This window comes from Corvus moneduloides, chromosome 2, assembly GCF_009650955.1.
Source record: "Corvus moneduloides isolate bCorMon1 chromosome 2, bCorMon1.pri, whole genome shotgun sequence".
Lineage (NCBI taxonomy): Eukaryota > Metazoa > Chordata > Aves > Passeriformes > Corvidae > Corvus > Corvus moneduloides.
The window spans coordinates 122,808,893-122,827,776 of record NC_045477.1 but is presented as its reverse complement, the minus strand read 5'-3'; the positions used below and the strand labels follow the sequence as shown (position 1 = coordinate 122,827,776).

At 55.8% G+C, this 18,884-nt stretch overlaps 1 protein-coding gene across 2 annotated transcripts; it reads left to right on the top strand.

Moving 5' to 3' along the window:
- The first annotated feature begins 1,424 nt into the window (after positions 1-1,424).
- Positions 1,425-18,392, top strand: RRM1 (ribonucleotide reductase catalytic subunit M1). Of its 2 annotated transcripts, none has more exons than XM_032101258.1 (19): positions 1,425-1,517; positions 2,439-2,527; positions 4,066-4,243; positions 4,703-4,803; positions 5,393-5,452; positions 6,209-6,248; positions 7,394-7,556; positions 8,334-8,475; positions 9,069-9,152; positions 9,430-9,591; positions 10,118-10,197; positions 10,660-10,861; positions 11,387-11,536; positions 12,465-12,686; positions 13,533-13,609; positions 14,461-14,596; positions 15,640-15,735; positions 16,736-16,924; positions 17,224-18,392. In XM_032101258.1, the coding sequence occupies exons 1-19, from the start codon at positions 1,499-1,501 to the stop codon at positions 17,410-17,412; spliced, it is 2,379 nt and encodes a 792-aa protein (XP_031957149.1). In that variant the 5' UTR covers positions 1,425-1,498; the 3' UTR covers positions 17,413-18,392. The 2 variants fall into 2 exon arrangements, with proteins under 2 accessions (XP_031957149.1, XP_031957148.1); XM_032101257.1 differs by lacking the exon at positions 1,425-1,517 and adding an exon at positions 1,761-1,783.
- The last annotated feature ends 492 nt before the right edge of the window (positions 18,393-18,884 follow it).

Genomic DNA, 18,884 nt, shown 5'->3' with positions numbered 1-18,884 from the left:
TGTTCTCTCGTGGAGCAAACCCCAACAGTTCCGGTGTGGTGCTGCATTTGGCTCCGCTTCCTGTTCCCCCCAAAGTGGGAGCAGCTCAGCCCGACCCTGCGGGCAGGCAAGATCCGGGGAAAGAGGCACCTCACAGGCTGCAAACCATAAACAGGAGATGTTCTCCAGCCAGTTTGGGCTCCCAAGTGCCACAGCTCCTGGTTCCTGAGCCATTCAGACTGGGATTGGAGAGGAACTGATGGTGTTCAGGGTTGGACTGTGCACAGGAACCTCAGCAGTGCTTTGGTGCTGCTGCCTCTGAGCCCTCACAGGATTTGCAGAACCATGGAATGGTTTGGGTTGGAGACCTTAAGGATTATCTTGTTCCACCCCTGCCATGGGCAGGGACACCTCCCACTGGCCCAGGCTGCTCCAAGCCCCAATGTCCAGCCTGGCCTTGGGCACTGCCAGGGATCCAGGGGCAGCCCCAGCTGCTCTGGGCACCCTGTGCCAGGGCCTGCCCACCCTCCCAGGGAACAATTCCTGCCCAAGATCCCATCCAGCCCTGCCCTCTGGCACTGGGAAGCCATTCCCTGGCTCCTGGCCCTCCATGCCTTGTCCCCAGTCCCTCTGCAGCTCTCCTGGAGCCCCTTTAGGCCCTGCAAGGGGCTCTGAGCTCTCCCTGGAGCCTTCTCTTCCCCAGGTGAGCACTCCCAGCTCTCCCAGCCTGGCTCCAGAGGGGCTCCAGCCCTGGAGCAGCTCTGGGGCCTCCCCTGGGCTCTCTCCAGCAGCTCCACATCCTCCCGATGTTGGTGTCTCAGGGCTGGAGGCTCTGCAGCTGCAGCTTTGCTGCTTTTGACCTTGGGAGAGAACTTTGTGTCATTTCAGCTCTTTCCCTGCTGCTCCTCTCGCCCTGGGCCAGAGACCGATGGCACTGCGGCCGTTCCACAGCGGAGCCTCAGATTGTTCCTGTCCAGTTGTTCCTTGGACACCTCCAGGGACGGGGACTCCACCACCTCCCTGGGCAGTGGGATCCAAAGTTTAATCGCACATTCCACGCCTGACCCTTGATTTAGGGTAATTAGAATTAACATAGTTATTGTTTTGGCGTTTTAGGACGGGGGTATTTTGTCCCTTCGCGGGCTCTGTCTTTGGCGCCCTCGGCGCTGTCCTGTCCCTCCGTCTCCTCCCCTATAAGGGGGAGCAGCGCTGGCGCCGCCATCTTTGAAGCGGGCGGGATTCGCCGTGTTCCCCGGCGGGGCGGCGATTCCCGGGGAGAAAGCGGGGGAAATACCGGGATGAGGGACGGGATTAGTGTCCGCCAGCGGCGACAGGCAGCGCCGGGAGCTTGGCGGTGCGGCAAGGGGGCGAAGCAGGGGGCCGTGCCCGGAGGCAAGATGGCGGCGGCGGCGGCCTCAGAGGGGCGGGGCGCGCGCGGCGGGCGCGGGAAGCGGCGGGCGCGGAGCTGCCCAGAGGGAGCGGGAGGCGCCGAGAGGGACCCGCCGCCGCCGCCGCCGCCATGCACGTCGTGAAGCGGGGTGAGCGCTCCCCCCGCCCCGGGGGCGCCCCGCTGCTCTGGGGGGGGGTCCCCCTGCTCCTCGGGGTGTCCTTCACGGTACCGAGTGTCGGGGATGGGGGGCACTGTCCTGTCCAGGGCACCCAGTGTGTGGGCATGGGACCCCTCGGCTTTGGGGGTCCCTCGTGGCACCTGGAGGGGAATCCCTCCCCCATTCTGGGGTTTCCTCGTGGCACATGGAAGGATGGGTTTGCCTCTGCTTTGGGGGTCCCTTGCATGGCACCCAAGGTAAGCAGATGGGAATCGCCCCATTTTGGAAGGGTCCCTCATGGCACGTGAGGGATGGGACCTCTTCAGCTTTGGGATTCCCTTATGGCACATGGTGTGAGGGGATGAGACGCCCTTTTGCTTTGGGGGTTCCCCTCATGGCACCCATAGAGAGCAGATAGGGTCCCCCCCTCTTTTTAGCAGAGTGGGAGGATGGATGGGATCGCCTCAGCTCCGAAGGTCCCTCATAGTACCTGGTGCAAGGAGATGGGCTCCCCTCGGCTTTGGGGGGAGCCCAGAGTGAGAGAGCTCCCCCCAGGACACCAGGAGTGAGGGACGAGACTCCTCAGTTTGTTTTGGGTCCCATGGCAGGAGCTTTGGGCTTGGTCCCCACCCCTTTGGTCCCAGGGGTGCTGGGCCAGGGGAGGGGTCCCCAGGCTGAGGTGGGGGGTGACCCTCAGCTGGGTCCCCACCCCGGGGAATTGGGTTTGTGCAGTTTTAGGTGGGAGTTCTTGGGATGAGGGGGAGCCTCCCCTTTCCTTGTACCCCACCCGAGCAGGCTGTCCCTGGTGATTCCCACGCCGAATTCCCCCACGGGATGGGCTGGGACGGAGCATTCTGTGCTGAACTGGTCCTTACTGGTGTGGCACTGGTGTGCCGTGGGCTCTGTCCCCAGATGGGCGCCAGGAGCGGGTCATGTTTGACAAGATCACGTCGCGCATCCAGAAGCTCTGCTACGGCCTCAACGCCGACTTCGTGGATCCCGTGAGTCCCACTCCTCCTCCTTCCCACCCTGACCCCAGCTTCTCCTGGGCAAAAGCCAGGTGGAAGCCTGGGCAGGCATTCCTGGGGTGCCCTGTGTTGGATTCGAGGATCCCTGTGGGTCCCTTCCCTCTCGGGATATTCTGTAGTTCCATGAACTCTTGGCAAACGCATCCAGAATGTGTTTGTTCCAGGTGTTTGTGTTCTGAGGGGTTTTGCTTCCCAGGTGCAGAGACTGGGGAGGAGAAAATCCCCTTTCCCCTCAAACCTTGGGGAAGCTGTTGAGCCCCTGGTACTTTAAAAAAACGGTTTTGTTGCTCCAGTTCCCATATTTTGGATTTGGCAGGTTGCTGCCAGTGTCAGTCTGCAAAGCTGGAGCAATGCCATATGGAAGTAGCTCTGGATCCCCTCCTGGTCAAACACCAGGACAGAACTCCCTGTCATTGCAACACCCCTGCTTGGTTTTCTGCCCTGTGCAGGATTTGGGGTGGGCATTGCTCCCACTCATGGAAGCTTCTCCTTCCAAAGCCTGTGCCCAGGATGACTCCCCCTTGGATCCACTGATGTCTGTGAGATTTTTATGCATGTCTCAGACCCAGTCTGGCCATGTGGAGTCACCAGTTGAGGCTCTTCTCATCTCCCAAGTTCTCATGATCCATTCTCCTGTCTGAAATTCCACCCATCAAACAGCTGCCATTGGTCCTGTGCCCAAAAGTCTCTGGGATGGAGAGCAGGAGGAGGACACTGGTGACTTGGTGGCCACAGCACAAAGTGTCCTGACTTGCCCTCAGTGACTGGAAGTTGATGCTGAGGACAGAAATGAAATTCCGAGTCCTCCTGCCTCCTCGTGCCTCTGAATTCTTATTTATTCTGCAGTCGTGTGTGACCTCTCTTCCTGGAGCTCAATTTCTCCTTTGGGACTTGGATCTGCTGGTGCCAGAGGCTTCCCAGGCCAACAGTAACCCTCCCAGACTTTGTGATAATGTTCCCAGTGAGGCTGTAAATCTCATGAGTTGTGCAAAAGTAACAACAGTTCACAAAGGTTCAGTAGAGATCGGTGTGGCTAGAAAAATTCTGGCCTGGTCAATCCTATTGCCTGGAAACTGTCCTTACACAGAATCCTAGAAGGATTTGGGATAGAAGAAGCTTTCAAGCCCACCCAGTGCCACCCCTGCCATGGGCAGGGACACCTCCCACTGGCCCAGGCTGCTCCAAGCCCCAGTGTCCAGCCTGGCCTTGGGCACTGCCAGGGATCCAGGGGCAGCCCCAGCTGCTCTGGGCACCCTGTGCCAGGGCCTGCCCACCCTCCCAGGGAACAATTCCTGCCCAAGATCCCATCCAGCCCTGCCCTCTGGCACTGGGAAGCCATTCCCTGGCTCCTGGCCCTCCATGCCTTGTTCCCAGTCCCTCTCCAGGTGAGCATTCCCAGCTCTCCCAGTTTGCTTTCTGCTTCCCACACGGCAGGCTGTGCTGCAGGCGCTGAGATCCATCTGAACCAGGGGGATTGGCGGTCCCTGAGCTGGGGCATTTCCCTCTTGCAGGCACAGATCACCATGAAGGTGATTCAGGGGCTGTACAGCGGGGTCACCACGGTGGAGCTGGACACTCTGGCCGCAGAGACCGCGGCCACGCTGACCACCAAGCACCCTGACTACGCCATCCTGGCCGCCCGCATCGCCGTGTCCAACCTGCACAAGGAGACCAAGAAAGTCTTCAGTGGTGGGTGAACGTCTCCAGCGGCTGGGGGAGAGACAGAGTGGGAGGCTTGGAGCACAGAAATATGGAAATCTCCCAAGTGGGAGTTCCTGAGGACCCAGACTGGCTGAAAATGCCATGGAGATGAAACCCACGAGTTTCCCAAGGCAAATGGAATTGCCTGGTTTGTGAAAAGCAGCTGTAGAAATGGAATGGTGAAAAATGTCATAGATTGAGATCAGGTTGTACCCACTTAACTCCCCATTTGTTGCTTCTTACACTGGGGTTTAACAGAATTTATAAGAGAAGTGCATCATTAACGTTCACAGTGCTGAGCAGTAGAAGAGCAGTTGTGTGTTTGAGGGGCTGGAGGGGGTTGTGTCCAAGGACAGGCATTCCTGCCTCTTCTATCCCTGAATCCCAGTGCCAGGTGCTGCAGGTACAGGCCTGGACATGCCCTGTTCATGTCCCTTTTCCTTGCAGATGTGATGGAGGATCTCTACACCTACATCAACCCTCACAACGGGAAGCACTCCCCAATGATCTCCAAAGAAACTCTCGACATAGTTTTGGCCAACAAAGATGTAAGTAGTGGGTTTGTTTCACTTCTGAATGATTGCACTCAATTTTGAATACTTAAATAATTCGCTTTTCATATTTTTTAAGCAAGCCATGTTTGTTTTAGGGCAAAAAGCCAACACAGAAACCAGTGCAGGGTATGAGCGGAACGTGTAAGAGGGGATGGAGGCATTTTCTTCCTGTGAGGATGTTTTTGTAGTAGAATTTGTTTTCTTGGATGTTCCCATTGCCGCAATCAGCACAAGTAATTTATTTGAGAAAAAGTACCTTGTGCTGTAGCAAAAGTGAGGCGGCACAAGGAGGGAGAGAAGAGATTTGGGTTCATTCCAGGTCTGCATTCCTACTGGGAAGTTCCATTTGTCCTTTGGTTCTGTGTTTCGTTTCTCATTGTCCAATTAGATTTCAGAACATTCAGCCAAAAGCTGAGTGAAAAAAGGTTGTTGCAGCTGTGCTTTTGTTGTTTTGAGGGAAGTGCTGTTGGTGCTTCATTCCTGTGCTCTGTGCCCCTTACACACCAGAGCTTTGGGGCCAGGAGTGCCGGCAGGGATAACATTGTTACACCTTGTAAAGGTCAGTTTTGTTTTTTCCTGCCAGCGCCTCAACTCTGCCATCATCTATGACAGAGACTTCTCCTACAACTACTTTGGCTTCAAGGTAAAGAGCACATTGTCCTGGGTCTGTTGGGAAGGGTGGGAATGCTTGTTGAATCGTCTGGATTGGGGCAAAGGGGGGCACGGGAGGAGGTGGGACATCAGTGGGGCTGTGAAGGTGAGGGGGACTGGCACAGAGCAGCTGCCCAGTGGGATAAATCGTGGAGTTTTCTTGCAGTTGGAACATTTTAGCTGTTGGGCAGTCACAGCAGATCACACTGAATGTTGTCAAATGCCTTCCTAAAGGAAATAATCTAATCCTTAATAAGGCAAAGAAGGGATTTCTGCTTTTCCCACTGTTTAGTGGAGCAGTTCTCTCAGTGTGTCATGCCACACATTTATCCTCTCCCCTGCTGCTGGAGCCTCTCCCCACACCACCCCAGGGGCTGCTCTGCTGCCCTCACACCAGCTCAGCTGTGCTGCTTTGTTTTGGGCCTGACTCGAGTTTAGGGCTCTCGGGAGGGCTCCACTATTCCATAGCTCCAGGGACTCCAGAGAGCTCTTGTGGGTTCAGGGCGGTGTGGAACCTCCTGCCCATGCTCCACACTCTATAATCCAAAGCACTGTTGGAATCTTCCAGTGGACTTGTGTATTTTCAGTTGTTAATCACCTAATTAAGCTAATAAAGAGAGGAGGAGCAGAGTGCAGGGGTGGTGAAGCCTGGGATGAGGGGTGTGAAGATGACTGAGTTTGGAGTTAACAGGGTTTTTTAGAAAATCCAAATCTGCCTGTCTGCTAAAATCCATCCTCTCTTTTAAAGACTCTGGAACGCTCCTACTTGCTGAAAATCAACTCCAAAGGTAAGAGCTGTTCCTAGTGCTGAGCGCTTCTTAAGAAATTTGAGTTAATTTAAATTAAATTGAAGCTAAGTTTAGGTACTGTGCTGTCACTGCAGGCCCTTGGCTTGGAAATCCTGGGACACCAGCAGGGTCAGAGATTAATTATAATATCATAAAGCTGAAACATGATTGGATTCTTGACTGGACATTTGATTGGATTTAACTGTTAGTACAGGTGGGGCTTTTTCCCTCCTCCATGAGAGCCGTTGAGCATTGGAGCAGGTTGTTCCTTGCATTTTTCAAAGCCTGATGGGATAAAGTCCTGAATAAACAGGCCTGGTGCTCTTCGAGCAGGAGCTGGGCTGGAGAACTCAAGTTCCTTCCAACCCGAATCACTGTGTGATTCCCTGAAAACTCTGGCTCTCCAGTGTCCCACTGCACAGTGTTTGGAGCTTGTTGCCGTGACCTCTGTGTCTGTCTGTGACTGTCACATGGAGTCTTCTTTCTCCCTGGCTCTCTGGGTTTAGTTGGTGGGTGAGAAGCTGGACATGCCCCAGCCACATGCCATGGCATCCCAAAATCCCTGTGCTGATCCCCAGTGTGGGTAGCAGGAAAAGGGGCATTCTGCCCCACTCAGGTGAGACCCCACCTGCAGAGCTGCCCCAGCCCTGGGGCCCAGCACAGGGAGGACATGGAGCTGCTGGAGAGAGGCCAGAGGAGGCACCAGGATGAGCAGAGGGATGGAGCAGCTCTGCTGGGAGGAAAGGCTGCGAGAGCTGGGATTGTTCAGCCTGGAGAGGAGAAGCTTTGGGCTGAGCTCAGTGTGGCCTTGCAGGGCCTGAAGGAGCTGCAGGAAAGCTGGAGAGAGACAATTCCCAAGGGCTGGAGGGCCAGGATAAAGGGGAATGGCTTCCCAGTGCCAGAGGGCAGGGCTGGATGGGAGATTGGGCAGGAATTGTTCCCTGGGAGGGTGGGCAGGCCCTGGCACAGGGTGCCCAGAGCAGCTGGGGCTGCCCCTGGATCCCTGGCAGTGCCCAAGGCCAGGCTGGACACTGGGGCTTGGAGCAGCCTGGGACAGTGGGAGGTGTCCCTGCCATGGCACTGGATGGGCTGTAAGCTCCTTCCCACCCCAACCCATGGAATTCCCTGATTCCGTTCCACTGCAGTTGCCGAGCGTCCCCAGCACATGCTGATGAGGGTGTCTGTGGGCATCCACAAGGCCAACATCGACGCCGCCATTGAGACCTACAACCTGCTCTCGGAGCGCTGGTTCACCCACGCCTCGCCCACGCTCTTCAATGCAGGCACCAACCGCCCCCAGCTCTCCAGGTGCTCTCCCTCTCCTTAATGCATTCCTGGGCACAGGGAAAGGCTTAGGAATCACATCTGCTCGAGTGAGACACTTGCACAGCCTCTGAAATTAGCAGCTGAATTTCTGTGCATGTTTTTATGAAGTTCTGAGCAGCTGCTGTCAAGTTTTAGCTGTCTTTGGGGAAAAATACCCATGTTTCTGTAAACTCTAGAGCTAATGGAAACCTTTCCATGGCTGTATTATATTGGAAAGTTCCTGATGTGCATGGTCTGCTGCAGGTTACCAAATCCTGGTAATTCTTTTCTAAAAGCAGCAAGCATAACAGATAGACTTCTGAGATCATATATATCAGAGGGAGGATTATATTTTAGAAAGGTTTGTATCAATGTATTGGGAAAGGTTCTTCCCCCAGAGGCTGCTGGGCACTGCCCAGGCTCCCCAGGGAATGGGCACGGCCCCGAGGCTGCCAGAGCTCCAGGAGCGTTTGGACAGCGCTGCCAGGGATGCCCAGGCTGGGATTGTGCAGGACCAGAAACTGGACTCTGATCCTTGTAGGTCCCTTCCAACTCAAAGTATTCCATGATCCTATGATTAAACATGTTTGGTAGCAGAGGTATCAGCAGTACGAGTATTGCTCTTGCTGTTTTCTGAAGCTGTCCTTTATTCCACACCTGTGGGGTTGCTTTGTGGAGCACATTAAAGGTCCCATGTTTGCCCTGGTTGTTGCAGCCTGGTGAAACACTTGCGACTTTTCCTTCCCATCTTTGTCCACTGACACCATTTGTTTCCTTCAGCTGCTTCCTGCTGTGCATGAAGGACGACAGCATCGAGGGCATCTACGACACCCTGAAGCAGTGTGCCCTCATCTCCAAGTCTGCTGGGGGCATTGGCCTTGCTGTGAGCTGCATCCGCGCCACGGGCAGCTACATTGCTGGGGTGAGTGTCCAGCACAAGGCCACTCCTGCTGCTCCCAGGAAATGCCTTCCCTCTGGCTGCCAAAGCAGTGCTGCTCCTCACTCAGCTCACACAGCAGTGAGCCTCCCTCTGTAGTCCCTTGGCCAAAGGCAGGAAGGTTGGTTTTCCTCGGTGTTTGGCTTCCTGATAGAAATCCTTCCAGAAAGAGCATCTTACTCCACTGTTTGGTCAGGCAATTCCAATGTTTATCTATTGGCACCCTAGCAATATGCCCAGAGACTCGTGCACTAGCCCTTTGCCTGTCTGTGTCTCTAGCTGCCCCAGACTGTCTGTGGATGTGTGTTTGGGGTTTCTTGTCACAGTGTGTGCAGACCCTGCAAGCCTTTAGGTGACATAATGTAGGGGCAAGAAGTTAGAAGGGACATTTTATTAGCTCTGTGACACGTAGCTGATAAATAAATTTTTGTCAGAAAAAGCGTGGGGATGGGAGTGGAAATAATTGACGTTGATCAGTATAAGAGCTCTGCAGAGCAATGAAAGACCCACAGGAAATGCAGGCCAGCCCCTGCAGGGAGTTGCTTTTCAGTGCTGATGGTTGTCCTGTGCCTCTGCAGACAAACGGGAATTCCAACGGGCTCGTTCCCATGCTGAGGGTCTACAACAACACCGCCCGTTACGTGGATCAAGGTGGAAACAAGGTACCTCTCAGGAGGGTCCAGAAGGGAGCCTCGGGTAATGGGAGAGCTTCCACACTGGGAAGGGTTGTCCCATGAACATCAGGGAGCTGATGGAGTGGTTGTGGGTGACACATAATCAGAAAAGAGCATTTTTCCCCTTGTGTTGGTGTCTGGTGTTCCCCTGGTGTTGCCCCCCAGTTCCCAGCTAGTTTGGGGTGTTGTGTGCGCTCAGGAGCAGGGCAGGAGGTTTCTTTCCAAGGACAGTTTGTTCTGATCCAGGTTGTGTTCCATGTCCCAGAGACCTGGGGCTTTTGCCATCTACCTGGAGCCATGGCACCTGGACATCTTTGAGTTCCTGGACTTGAAGAAGAACACTGGGAAAGAAGAGCAGCGAGCCAGGGACCTGTTCTTTGCCCTCTGGATCCCTGATCTCTTCATGAAGCGAGTGGAAACCAACCAGGTGAGAACTTGGCTGGCACAGAAAAGGTCTGGTAGTGGAGGAGCAGGTGAGCAGCCCTGGAAGGACCTCAGGAAGGGCTGCAGAGCTGCTTTGCTCCTTGTTCCTTCCAGGACCTTCCTGGAAGAGCTTCTGCACCTTGTTTGGGAACTTGGCTGTGCAGGCAGAGAATGGAGCTGGACAACTCCAGTGGGATACTTTGCTTAATCTTACAGCCAATGACATGTTCTTGGACCGTTGGGCTGTTTTGACTCTGGGGTTTCCTTAAAGCATCAACATTTCCTCAGTACACTGTTCTTCCTATGCCTGCTTGTATTTCACAGGATCCCAGACTGGTTTGGCTTGGGAGGGACCTTAAAGCCCATCCAGTGCCACCCCTGCCATGGCAGGGACACCTCCCACTGTCCCAGGCTGCTCCAAGCCCCAGTGTCCAGCCTGGCCTTGGACACTGCCAGGGATCCAGGGGCAGCCACAGCTTTAATTAACAGAGTGCCTGAAGATTTCCTCTGAATATTTTTCCTCCTTACAGGACTGGTCCTTAATGTGCCCAAATGAGTGTCCTGGCCTCGATGATGTCTGGGGAGAGGAATTTGAGAAGCTCTATGAGAGGTAGGAAGAGTGAGCAGACCTGTAAGTGGTGCCATCCTCTCCCAGAGCTGCCTGCAGGATCTGGGGCTGTGGCACAGGTTTGGAGGGGGCTCAGAAGTGGCCACTGGGCTCATTGTCAGATTGATAAATATGTGAGGATGGGGATGTGTCCTTCACACTGTGACCTGTCAGGGTGGAGCTGTGTGTGAGTGACCATTTCAGCCTGTTAGAGGGACATCCTGGAGCGATCCCCACTCAAAGCACTCCGTGGCTTTGTGTGGAATTGCTGTGTGACTGCTGTAGTGACAGATTTGTTTCCCTTCAACAAGGACAGTGCTGCTGCCCTGCTGTGAGGGCTCCCCGTGCTAGTTCAGAGCTCAGCAGTGAGGAGGCCCTTGGCTGCCCCAGACCCCGAGGAGTTAAAAGGACTCTTTCCCTGGTTTGGGGGGCTCTGGGGCTGACAGGGCTCCGTGTGTGTTGCAGTTACGAGCGGCAGGGCCGCGTGCGCAGGGTGGTGAAGGCCCAGCAGCTCTGGTACGCCATCATCGAGTCCCAGACTGAGACTGGCACCCCCTACATGCTCTACAAGGACTCCTGCAACAGGAAGAGCAACCAGCAGAACCTGGGCACCATCAAGTGCAGCAACCTGTGCACCGAGATCGTGGAATACACCAGCAAGGAGGAGGTGGGTGCAGAACAGGAGCTGGGAGCGTTGGGGAAAGCTGGGGCTGCTCCTGTGGCAGCTCTCTGGGATGTGTCTGACTGTTGCTTGGGGAAGGGAGCAGGCAGCTGAGAAAGTTCTGACCTGAGTACTCACAGCTCTTCCACTGACTGTGGGTTCCCTTCCCGCTCCTGTGGAGGATTTGGGATGACACAAGACAGCCTTCAAAGGGAAAGTGACAAGGAACAAGATGGGTTTGAAAGTTCCTTCCAACCCAGACCCTTCTGGGATTCTGTGTAAGGCTGGTTTCCAGGCAGTAGAACTGATCAGGGCAGGATTTTTCTAGTCATACCAATTTCTACTGAACTTTCCTGAATTGTTGTTACCTTTTGCACAACTTCTGAGGTGCCAGAGGATCAAGGGGTGCACTTTCCCAGCCTGGCAGGTTCCCTGGTGGGTTGCTTCTGTGCAGTCTGGACAGGGAGCTGCTGTGGAGCTGAGCTGTGTGTTCTTGGCCCATTCCCAATGGTTCCCTGTCTCTGCCCGCAGGTGGCTGTGTGTAACCTGGCCTCCATCGCCCTAAACATGTACGTGACCCCTGAGCACACCTACGACTTCAAGAAGCTGGCTGAGGTCACCAAGGTCATAGTCCGAAACCTCAACAAAATCATTGATATCAACTACTACCCTGTGCCAGAGGTGAGTGCTGGGCTGGGGCAGGGCTGAATCCTGCCCAGAGCAATCCCAGAGCAGTGTGGGACACAAGGAGTCACAGGGAAACTCCACAGATCTGTTGGGAGCTCTGTTAGCCACCTGTTCCCAGGTGGGACCTGTCAGTGCCTGCCTGAGCTTCAACCCAGAGCAGTTCCATAGTGAAGCAGTTGTAGGAAAAGCCTCCCACTCTGGTTCTGCCATTGGAATTTTTTTCATGTGTGAGAATTTCCATAAAGCACAGACCAGCACTAGGAACAGAGTGGGAAGTGGGAAGGATCCTGGAAAGATCCTGAGAGGGTGTAACTCATTTTGGTTGGTTTTACAGCTCCCTGGCAGGAGGGGGCAGCCAGGTGGGGGTCAAGCTCTGCTCCCAGAGAACAAGGGACAGGACAAGAAGAAATGGCCTCAACCTGTGCCAGGGGAGGTTTAAGTTGAACATTAGAAAAAATTTCATAATGGAAAATGGCACAGGCTGCCCAGGGCAGTGTGAAGTCCTCATCCCTAGGAGGGGTTTAGTATCCATGTGGATGTGGCACCTGGGGACGTGGTCAGTGGTGGCCTTGGCACTGCTGCGGAACAGTTGGACTTGGTGGGCTCAGAGGGATTTCCCAACCTCAGTGGTTCTGTGACTCTGCGATTCTGCTCTGTTAAATGTCTTCATTTATCAGAATGTGCTGAGTGTTCACTGCTAAATCCTGGCTGGGTTAAACAATCACAATGTATGCTGAGTTCTAAGAAACTCAGTCTGGGTCTCAGCAAACAGCAGACAGGGGGGCCCTGGGCAGGATGGAAGGTGTGCTGATGCAGAGCTCATGGCACGTTGCAGCAGGAGGTTCTGCTCCCAGAGGCCCATCCCAGCCTGGTTTCCCCCGCAGCTGTGCTGGAGTTAACCCTGTCTGTGCTGTCCTTGCAGGCCGAGCGCTCCAACCGCCGGCACCGCCCCATCGGCATCGGCGTGCAGGGCCTGGCCGACGCCTTCATCCTCATGAGGTTCCCCTTTGAGAGCGCCGAGGCGCAGCGCCTCAACCAGCACATCTTCGAGACCATTTACTATGGGGCCCTGGAGGCCAGCTGTGAGCTGGCCAGGGAGCAGGGCCCCTACGACACCTACGAAGGCTCTCCGGTCAGCAAGGGGGTGAGTGCTAGGGACTGGGGCAGGGAAAAGCTCTGGAAGGCTGATCCTGTGCCTGGGCTGCTGCAGGGACCTGGCTGATGGCAAGTGGGATCTGAGTCAGCAGTGCCCTGGAGCCAGGAGGGCCATCCCACACCAGGGCCGGCATCACCAGCCTGGCTAGGGAGGGGATTGTCCCACTCTGCTCTGGGCTGGGGCAGCCTCACCTCCAGTGCTGGGGACAGCTCTGGGTGTCTCCGTGTAAGAAAGATCCAAGAGAGTGTCCAAAGGAGGGACAGGAGGATGGGGAAGGGTCTGCAGGGGCCGCCCGAGGTCACCTGGTCAGCTCAGCCTGGAGGAGCCTGAGGGCAGAGCTCCCCGGGGCTGCAGCTCCTCCCGAGGGGCAGCGCAGGGACAGCTCCGATCTCTGCTCCTGGGCCAGGGACAGCAGCCAGGGAGCGGCTGGAGCTGGGCCAGGGCAGGCTCAGGCTGGAGATCAGGGAAAGGTTCTTCCCCCAGAGGCTGCTGGGCACTGCCCAGGCTCCCCAGGGAATGGGCACGGCCCCGAGGCTGCCAGAGCTCCAGGAGCGTTTGGACAGCGCTGCCAGGGATGCCCAGGCTGGGATTGCTGGGGGGTCTGTGCAGGGCCAGGGGTGGGACTGGGTGATCCCTGTGGGTCCCTTCCCACTGTGATTCTCTGATTTGAAAAGACGAGCCCTGGAGCAGTCACAAGATCAAGCGTTTGTTGGGTCATACAGGAGCTAGTTGGAGAGAAGAGTTAATAGGAATAACAGGTCCATTTCCAATGGGGTTTATAAAACATTGAGAAAAGAGTGCCTTCTCTAATTTGGACTAAACTGTGTTCCTCAGATCCTTCAGTATGACATGTGGAACGTCACCCCCTCTGACCTTTGGGACTGGAAGGCTTTGAAGGAGAAGATTGCCAAGTGAGTAACCCTGCATGGTTTGTAGTAGATGTGAGATAAAACCCAGACTGGTTTGGGTGGGAAGGACCTCAAAGCCCATCCAGTGCCACCCCTGCCATGGGCAGGGACACCTCCCACTGTCCCAGGCTGCTCCAAGCCCCAATGTCCAGCCTGGCCTTGGTTATGAATTTGGTATGTTCTGTCTACTGAGAACTAAAGGTAGGGTCCAAGTGTAAAAACAGCCCCATGTGTTCCCTCCACCCCAGCAGATCTTTCCTCAGAGCTGTTTTTTGGGTGGCTTTCTTTCATTTTTGTCCTTCCCAGGCAGAGGAGCCCACCCTCACTGCTCTGCTTTAGCTGAGCTCTAATTCCATCTCAGATGGATCAGCAAACAAACATAGTGAGGAGTGAGCCATGAGCTGGGCTTAGGGGCTCTCCCCTGCTGCCGGGGAAAAGCTGAGCCTTGAACATCCTGAAGACAGGAATCACTGAATTGTGAAGTGCCTGTCATGGACTAATTCTGTTTGGCTCTTATTTTTAAATGTGGTAAATCTGTCCCCTGTCCCGTGTGTGGAGAGGCTTCAGCCTCTTCATGGGCTGCTGGTTCAGTTCTGCCTCAGGGCTGTGGGTTGAGCAGTGCCTGGCAGATTGTCTTCCCTGCACCCCATCCTGTGACTGAGTCGTTTATGAAAATAGCAAAGCCCTTAATTCCACTTCCACTTGACCCACAGTGCCAGTTCAGTGGTGCTTCCCTTTTCCCTGTGAGTGATGTGAGGCTTTGCAGGTTATCCTGGATTTCCCAGTCCGTGCTGTTCCTGGCTCTGTCCTGTCTCCCTTGGCTGCAGCTCCCTAACTTTGCCCGTTGCCCCCAGGTACGGTGTCAGGAACAGCCTCCTCATTTCCCCCATGCCAACGGCTTCCACTGCCCAGATCCTGGGCAACAATGAGTCCATCGAGCCCTACACCAGCAACATCTACACACGCAGGGTCCTCTCGGGGGAGTTCCAGGTAAGCTCTGGGAAGAGCTTTGCTGTTTCTTTATTTGTTATGACAAAGGAAGACAAGGGGAGGCCTCACACGTGGGGGCTCAGTTCAGCTGGATGTTTGTGTCCAAGCACCATGGGGACCTGGAGCACTGGGTGCTGCACGAGTCCAGCTTTGTGTGTTCCACAGTCACCGTGGAATAGGTGAAATTACAAGCAAGTGCTGCTTTCCTCTGGGAAAAACCTTTGTGGGGCCTCAAGATGGGCTGCAGGAGTGACTGCTCGGGGGGAGCTGGTGATGTGACGGAAGGGACATGGGAAGAGCAGCTGAGACCGAGCTGTGAAGCACTCAAAAGTCTGAAGGGGCCATGGCAGAGCTCCACAGGCCCAGAGGGGTCTGTTGGTTAGGGAAGGGAGTTGAGTTCAAGTTGAGTTCAGGAGACTGGAGTTAGCAAAGACCCCTCTGGAGACAAGGGGAGTCCGTCCCTGTTTGGGAGATGTGTCCATCCCCTCTGGGGTGTCTCAGTGTTCTCCATTTCTCCTGGCTGCAGGATCACCCCAGACAGGAGTGGGGAGGTAGAACAGCAGGATTGTTGCCCTGCCTCCCTGTGTAGGGCAGGGAAGAGCTGTGGGACAGGGACCCCAGTCCCAGCAGGAAAAGGTGGCTGTGTTTTCTTCCCGATACTCAGCCTGCCCCTATTCTGTTCTTTCCCCTCCTGACATCAGTTTTCTTGTTTACACCCTTCTTTAGGAACTCAGGTTGTGCCCAGTGGCCCTGGCACAGCAAGATCTCTCCTTTTCCCATCTTTTGGAGTTCCTCATGCAGGGCAGTTCCATACACTCCCCTTTCTAATTTGCCATGTCCAGTAGAATCCCAGACTGGTTTGGAGGGACCTTAAAGATCATGTAGTTCCAGCCCCTGCCATGGGCAGGGACACCTTCCACTACACCAGGTTGCTCCAAGCCCTGTCCAGCCTGGCCTGGAGCACTTCCAGGGGTGAGAGTCTGTCAGGAATGTGCAGGATCTTGTTCAACCATTTAAAAACTTCTGCCTTCTGCCCCTCCCAGGTTGTGAATCCCCACTTGCTGAAGGATCTCACAGAGAGGGGCCTGTGGAACGAGGAGATGAAGAACCAGATCATCGCCCACAATGGCTCCATCCAGGTATAGGGGGAGCAGGGCAGGGATTCCTGCCAGGCAGGTGCTGCTTATTCTGGATTCCCACTCTACCAGAAAGATGATAAAGGGGTGATTTCGTAGCAGGGGGTGTCATGGAATCTGCTGTGCTGGAAGGGACCCCCAGGGATCACCCAGTGCCACCCCTGGCCCTGCACGGACCCCCCAGCAATCCCAGCCTGGGCATCCCTGGCAGCGCTGTCCAAACGCTCCTGGAGCTCTGGCAGCCTCGGGGCCGTGCCCATTCCCTGGGGAGCCTGGGCAGTGCCCAGCAGCCTCTGGGGGAAGAACCTTTCCCTGATCTCCAGCCTATCCACATGGAACTGCTGAGGGGGAGCTGAGGGTGTTTGCGTGTGTGCTTGGTGCTTGCAGACACAGGATGTCACGAGGAGGCCACCAGGTTATCAGAGGAATGGAGCACCTCTCATGCAAGGAAAGGCTGAGAGAATTGGGATTATTCAGACTGGAGAAGAGCAGGCTCCAGGGTGACCTAACTGTGGCCTTCCAGGACCTAAAGGAGCCAACAGGAAACATGGAGAGAGACTGTTTCCAAGGGCTGGAGGGCCAGGAGCCAGGGAATGGCTTCCCAGTGCCAGAGGGCAGGGCTGGATGGGAGATTGGGCAGGAATTGTTCCCTGGGAGGGTGGGCAGGCCCTGGCACAGGGTGCCCAGAGCAGCTGGGGCTGCCCCTGGATCCCTGGCAGTGTCCCAGGCCAGGCTGGACATTGGGGCTTGGAGCAGCCTGGGACAGTGGGAGGTGTCCCTGCCCATGGCAGGGCTGGAATGAGGTGAGCTTTAGGCTCCCTCTAGACCCAAACCATTCTGGGATTCTGTGTTTGGATTCAGGGATAGAACTCAGCTGTGCAAGCCTCAGTTCCAGTCAGGACTGCTGGAGCCCCAGCAATCACTGAAGAATTCCATGTTATAAATGGGGATATTTGTGCAGTCAGTGCTTTCCACACTGGGAAACTCCTCCTGTTCCTTCCAGAACATCCCTGAGATTCCCGATGACCTGAAGCAGCTCTACAAGACCGTGTGGGAGATCTCCCAAAAAACCATCCTGAAGATGGCTGCAGACAGAGGGGCCTTCATCGACCAGAGCCAGTCCCTGAACATCCACATCGCCGAGCCCAACTACGGGAAGCTCACCAGCATGCACTTCTATGGCTGGAAGCAGGTACAGCAGGGGGCTTCCTCCCCACAAACGGGGCATTAGCTGGGCTGGGGGCTTGTTCCTGACAAATGGGGCACTACCTGGGACGGGGGGGGGCTCATTCCCAACAACTGGGGCCGGTAAGTTTGGCACACAGGGACTGGTAAGTTGTGGCACAGCAAGTTGGTCTCACTGATTCTGGGAAGGGCGAATGGCTGTTTCCTTCCAAGAATGAGGTTTTCCCCTGGAGTATCTCCAGAGCAGCAGAGCTGGGGGTGCCTGCACTGCTGCTCCCAGCCCTGAGGCTCCTGCTGTGTGCCCAGGGCCTCAAGACCGGGATGTACTATCTCCGGACAAAGCCAGCTGCCAACCCCATCCAGTTCACCCTCAACAAGGAGAAGCTGCGGGAGCGGGAGAAGGCCTCCAGGGAGGAGGAGGAGAAGGAGAGGAACAAGGCAGCCATGGTGTGCTCCCTGGAGAACAGGGAGGAGTGCCTGATGTGTGGCTCCTAAGGGATCGCCCACGGCTCCGGCAGAGCCATTCCGTCTGGCCGGAGCTGCTGGGATGGGAGTGTCCGGAATAACGTGAGGATGCAGAGGGCTGGGGCTGGGAGGGGGGTAGTGTAGCTTCCCCATCTGCAGGGATGGGGCACAGGGATAGGGTGAGCATCGCTTCAGTAGCTGGGCTTCCCAGGGATTTCCGTGCCCTGGCGTGGCCTTCCATGGAACCCTGCAGGCGGGACCGAGGACAGGGAGGTGCTGGTGCCACTTACAGCTCTGTCCTGGGCACTCCAGACTGTGCCTTGCAGTCACCAAAGACTGTTCCTCGTGGCCCAGAGGAGGCAGCACCCCTGGCTGGTCCCTTTTCCTTGGCTGGGAACCCTCCCGGGGTAGGTGTGTTCAGTGTCTGCCAGGGCACAGGAGCGCCTGTGTCCAGCTGACACACCTGGAGTGTTCCCACCCTGCCAGAGCCTCCTCCCACTGCTGCTCCCTCTCCTTGTTCCCTCCTCTGGTCTTCCCAGAAAGCCTTTGGGAGGAGCTGACAGGTGGAAGGGGTGTTTCTTCCCGGGCCGTTGCTCCTCTTCCCTCAGCTGCCAGGGCAGAGCGTGGCACTGGCTGAACATCCCTCTGCAGTGGGGCCAGGAAAGGCAGAGCTGCTGCCCTGCATTTTATTCTGCATTAAAGTCACTGATTCAGTCTAACTGCTCAGGCAGTTTCCTGGCAGGGGGGCCAGTGCTGTCCTTGTGTGCCATCTTGTGAGGGGCACGTGCCATCGGTGAAGGTCACCTGCCATCTCTTTTCAGAGAGCTCCATTTCTCCACCCCAGGTAGTTCTTAGATCTTTTACACCTCTTATCAATTTACTGCTCCTGTACCCACTCAGTGCTCGAACTCAACAGGGCTTCAGGCAGTTCTGCAATATTTATTGAACTCATGAACCACAACCAACCCTGAATCCAGCCAAACTCAATAAAACGTGGAATGTTGAAGGAATGGGTGGTGCTATCTTGGGAACACTTTTTTTTTGATGAAAAATGAGCATCTGTGGTAACAGGGTTGTGGTTTTGCTCCTGTGCTGCTTTCCACAGGGACAGTGAGACACTGTCCTTCTGCACAGCTCCCTGACAGGAGAGGGCAGCTGGGCGGCATTGGGCTCTGCTCCCTGGGAACAGGGACAGGAGGAGAGGAACCGGCCTCAAGCCACACCAGCCCCAGTCCCGGTTTGGTCCCGGTTCTGTCCCGAGCACACGAACCCCGGTCCCGATCCTGTCCCGGTTTGGTCCCGGTTCTGTCCCGAGCATACAAACCCCCATCCTGTCCTGTCCCTGTCTCTCTCCCGGTTCTGATCCGAGCACACGAACCCCGGTCCCGATCCTGGCCCTGTCCCGGTTCTGTCCCGGTCCGGTCCCGGGGGTGGCGCGGCTCCTGCAGCTCCGCGCGCGGCCGCCGGGGGGCGCTGGTGGCGCGGCCGCAGCGCAGCGGCAC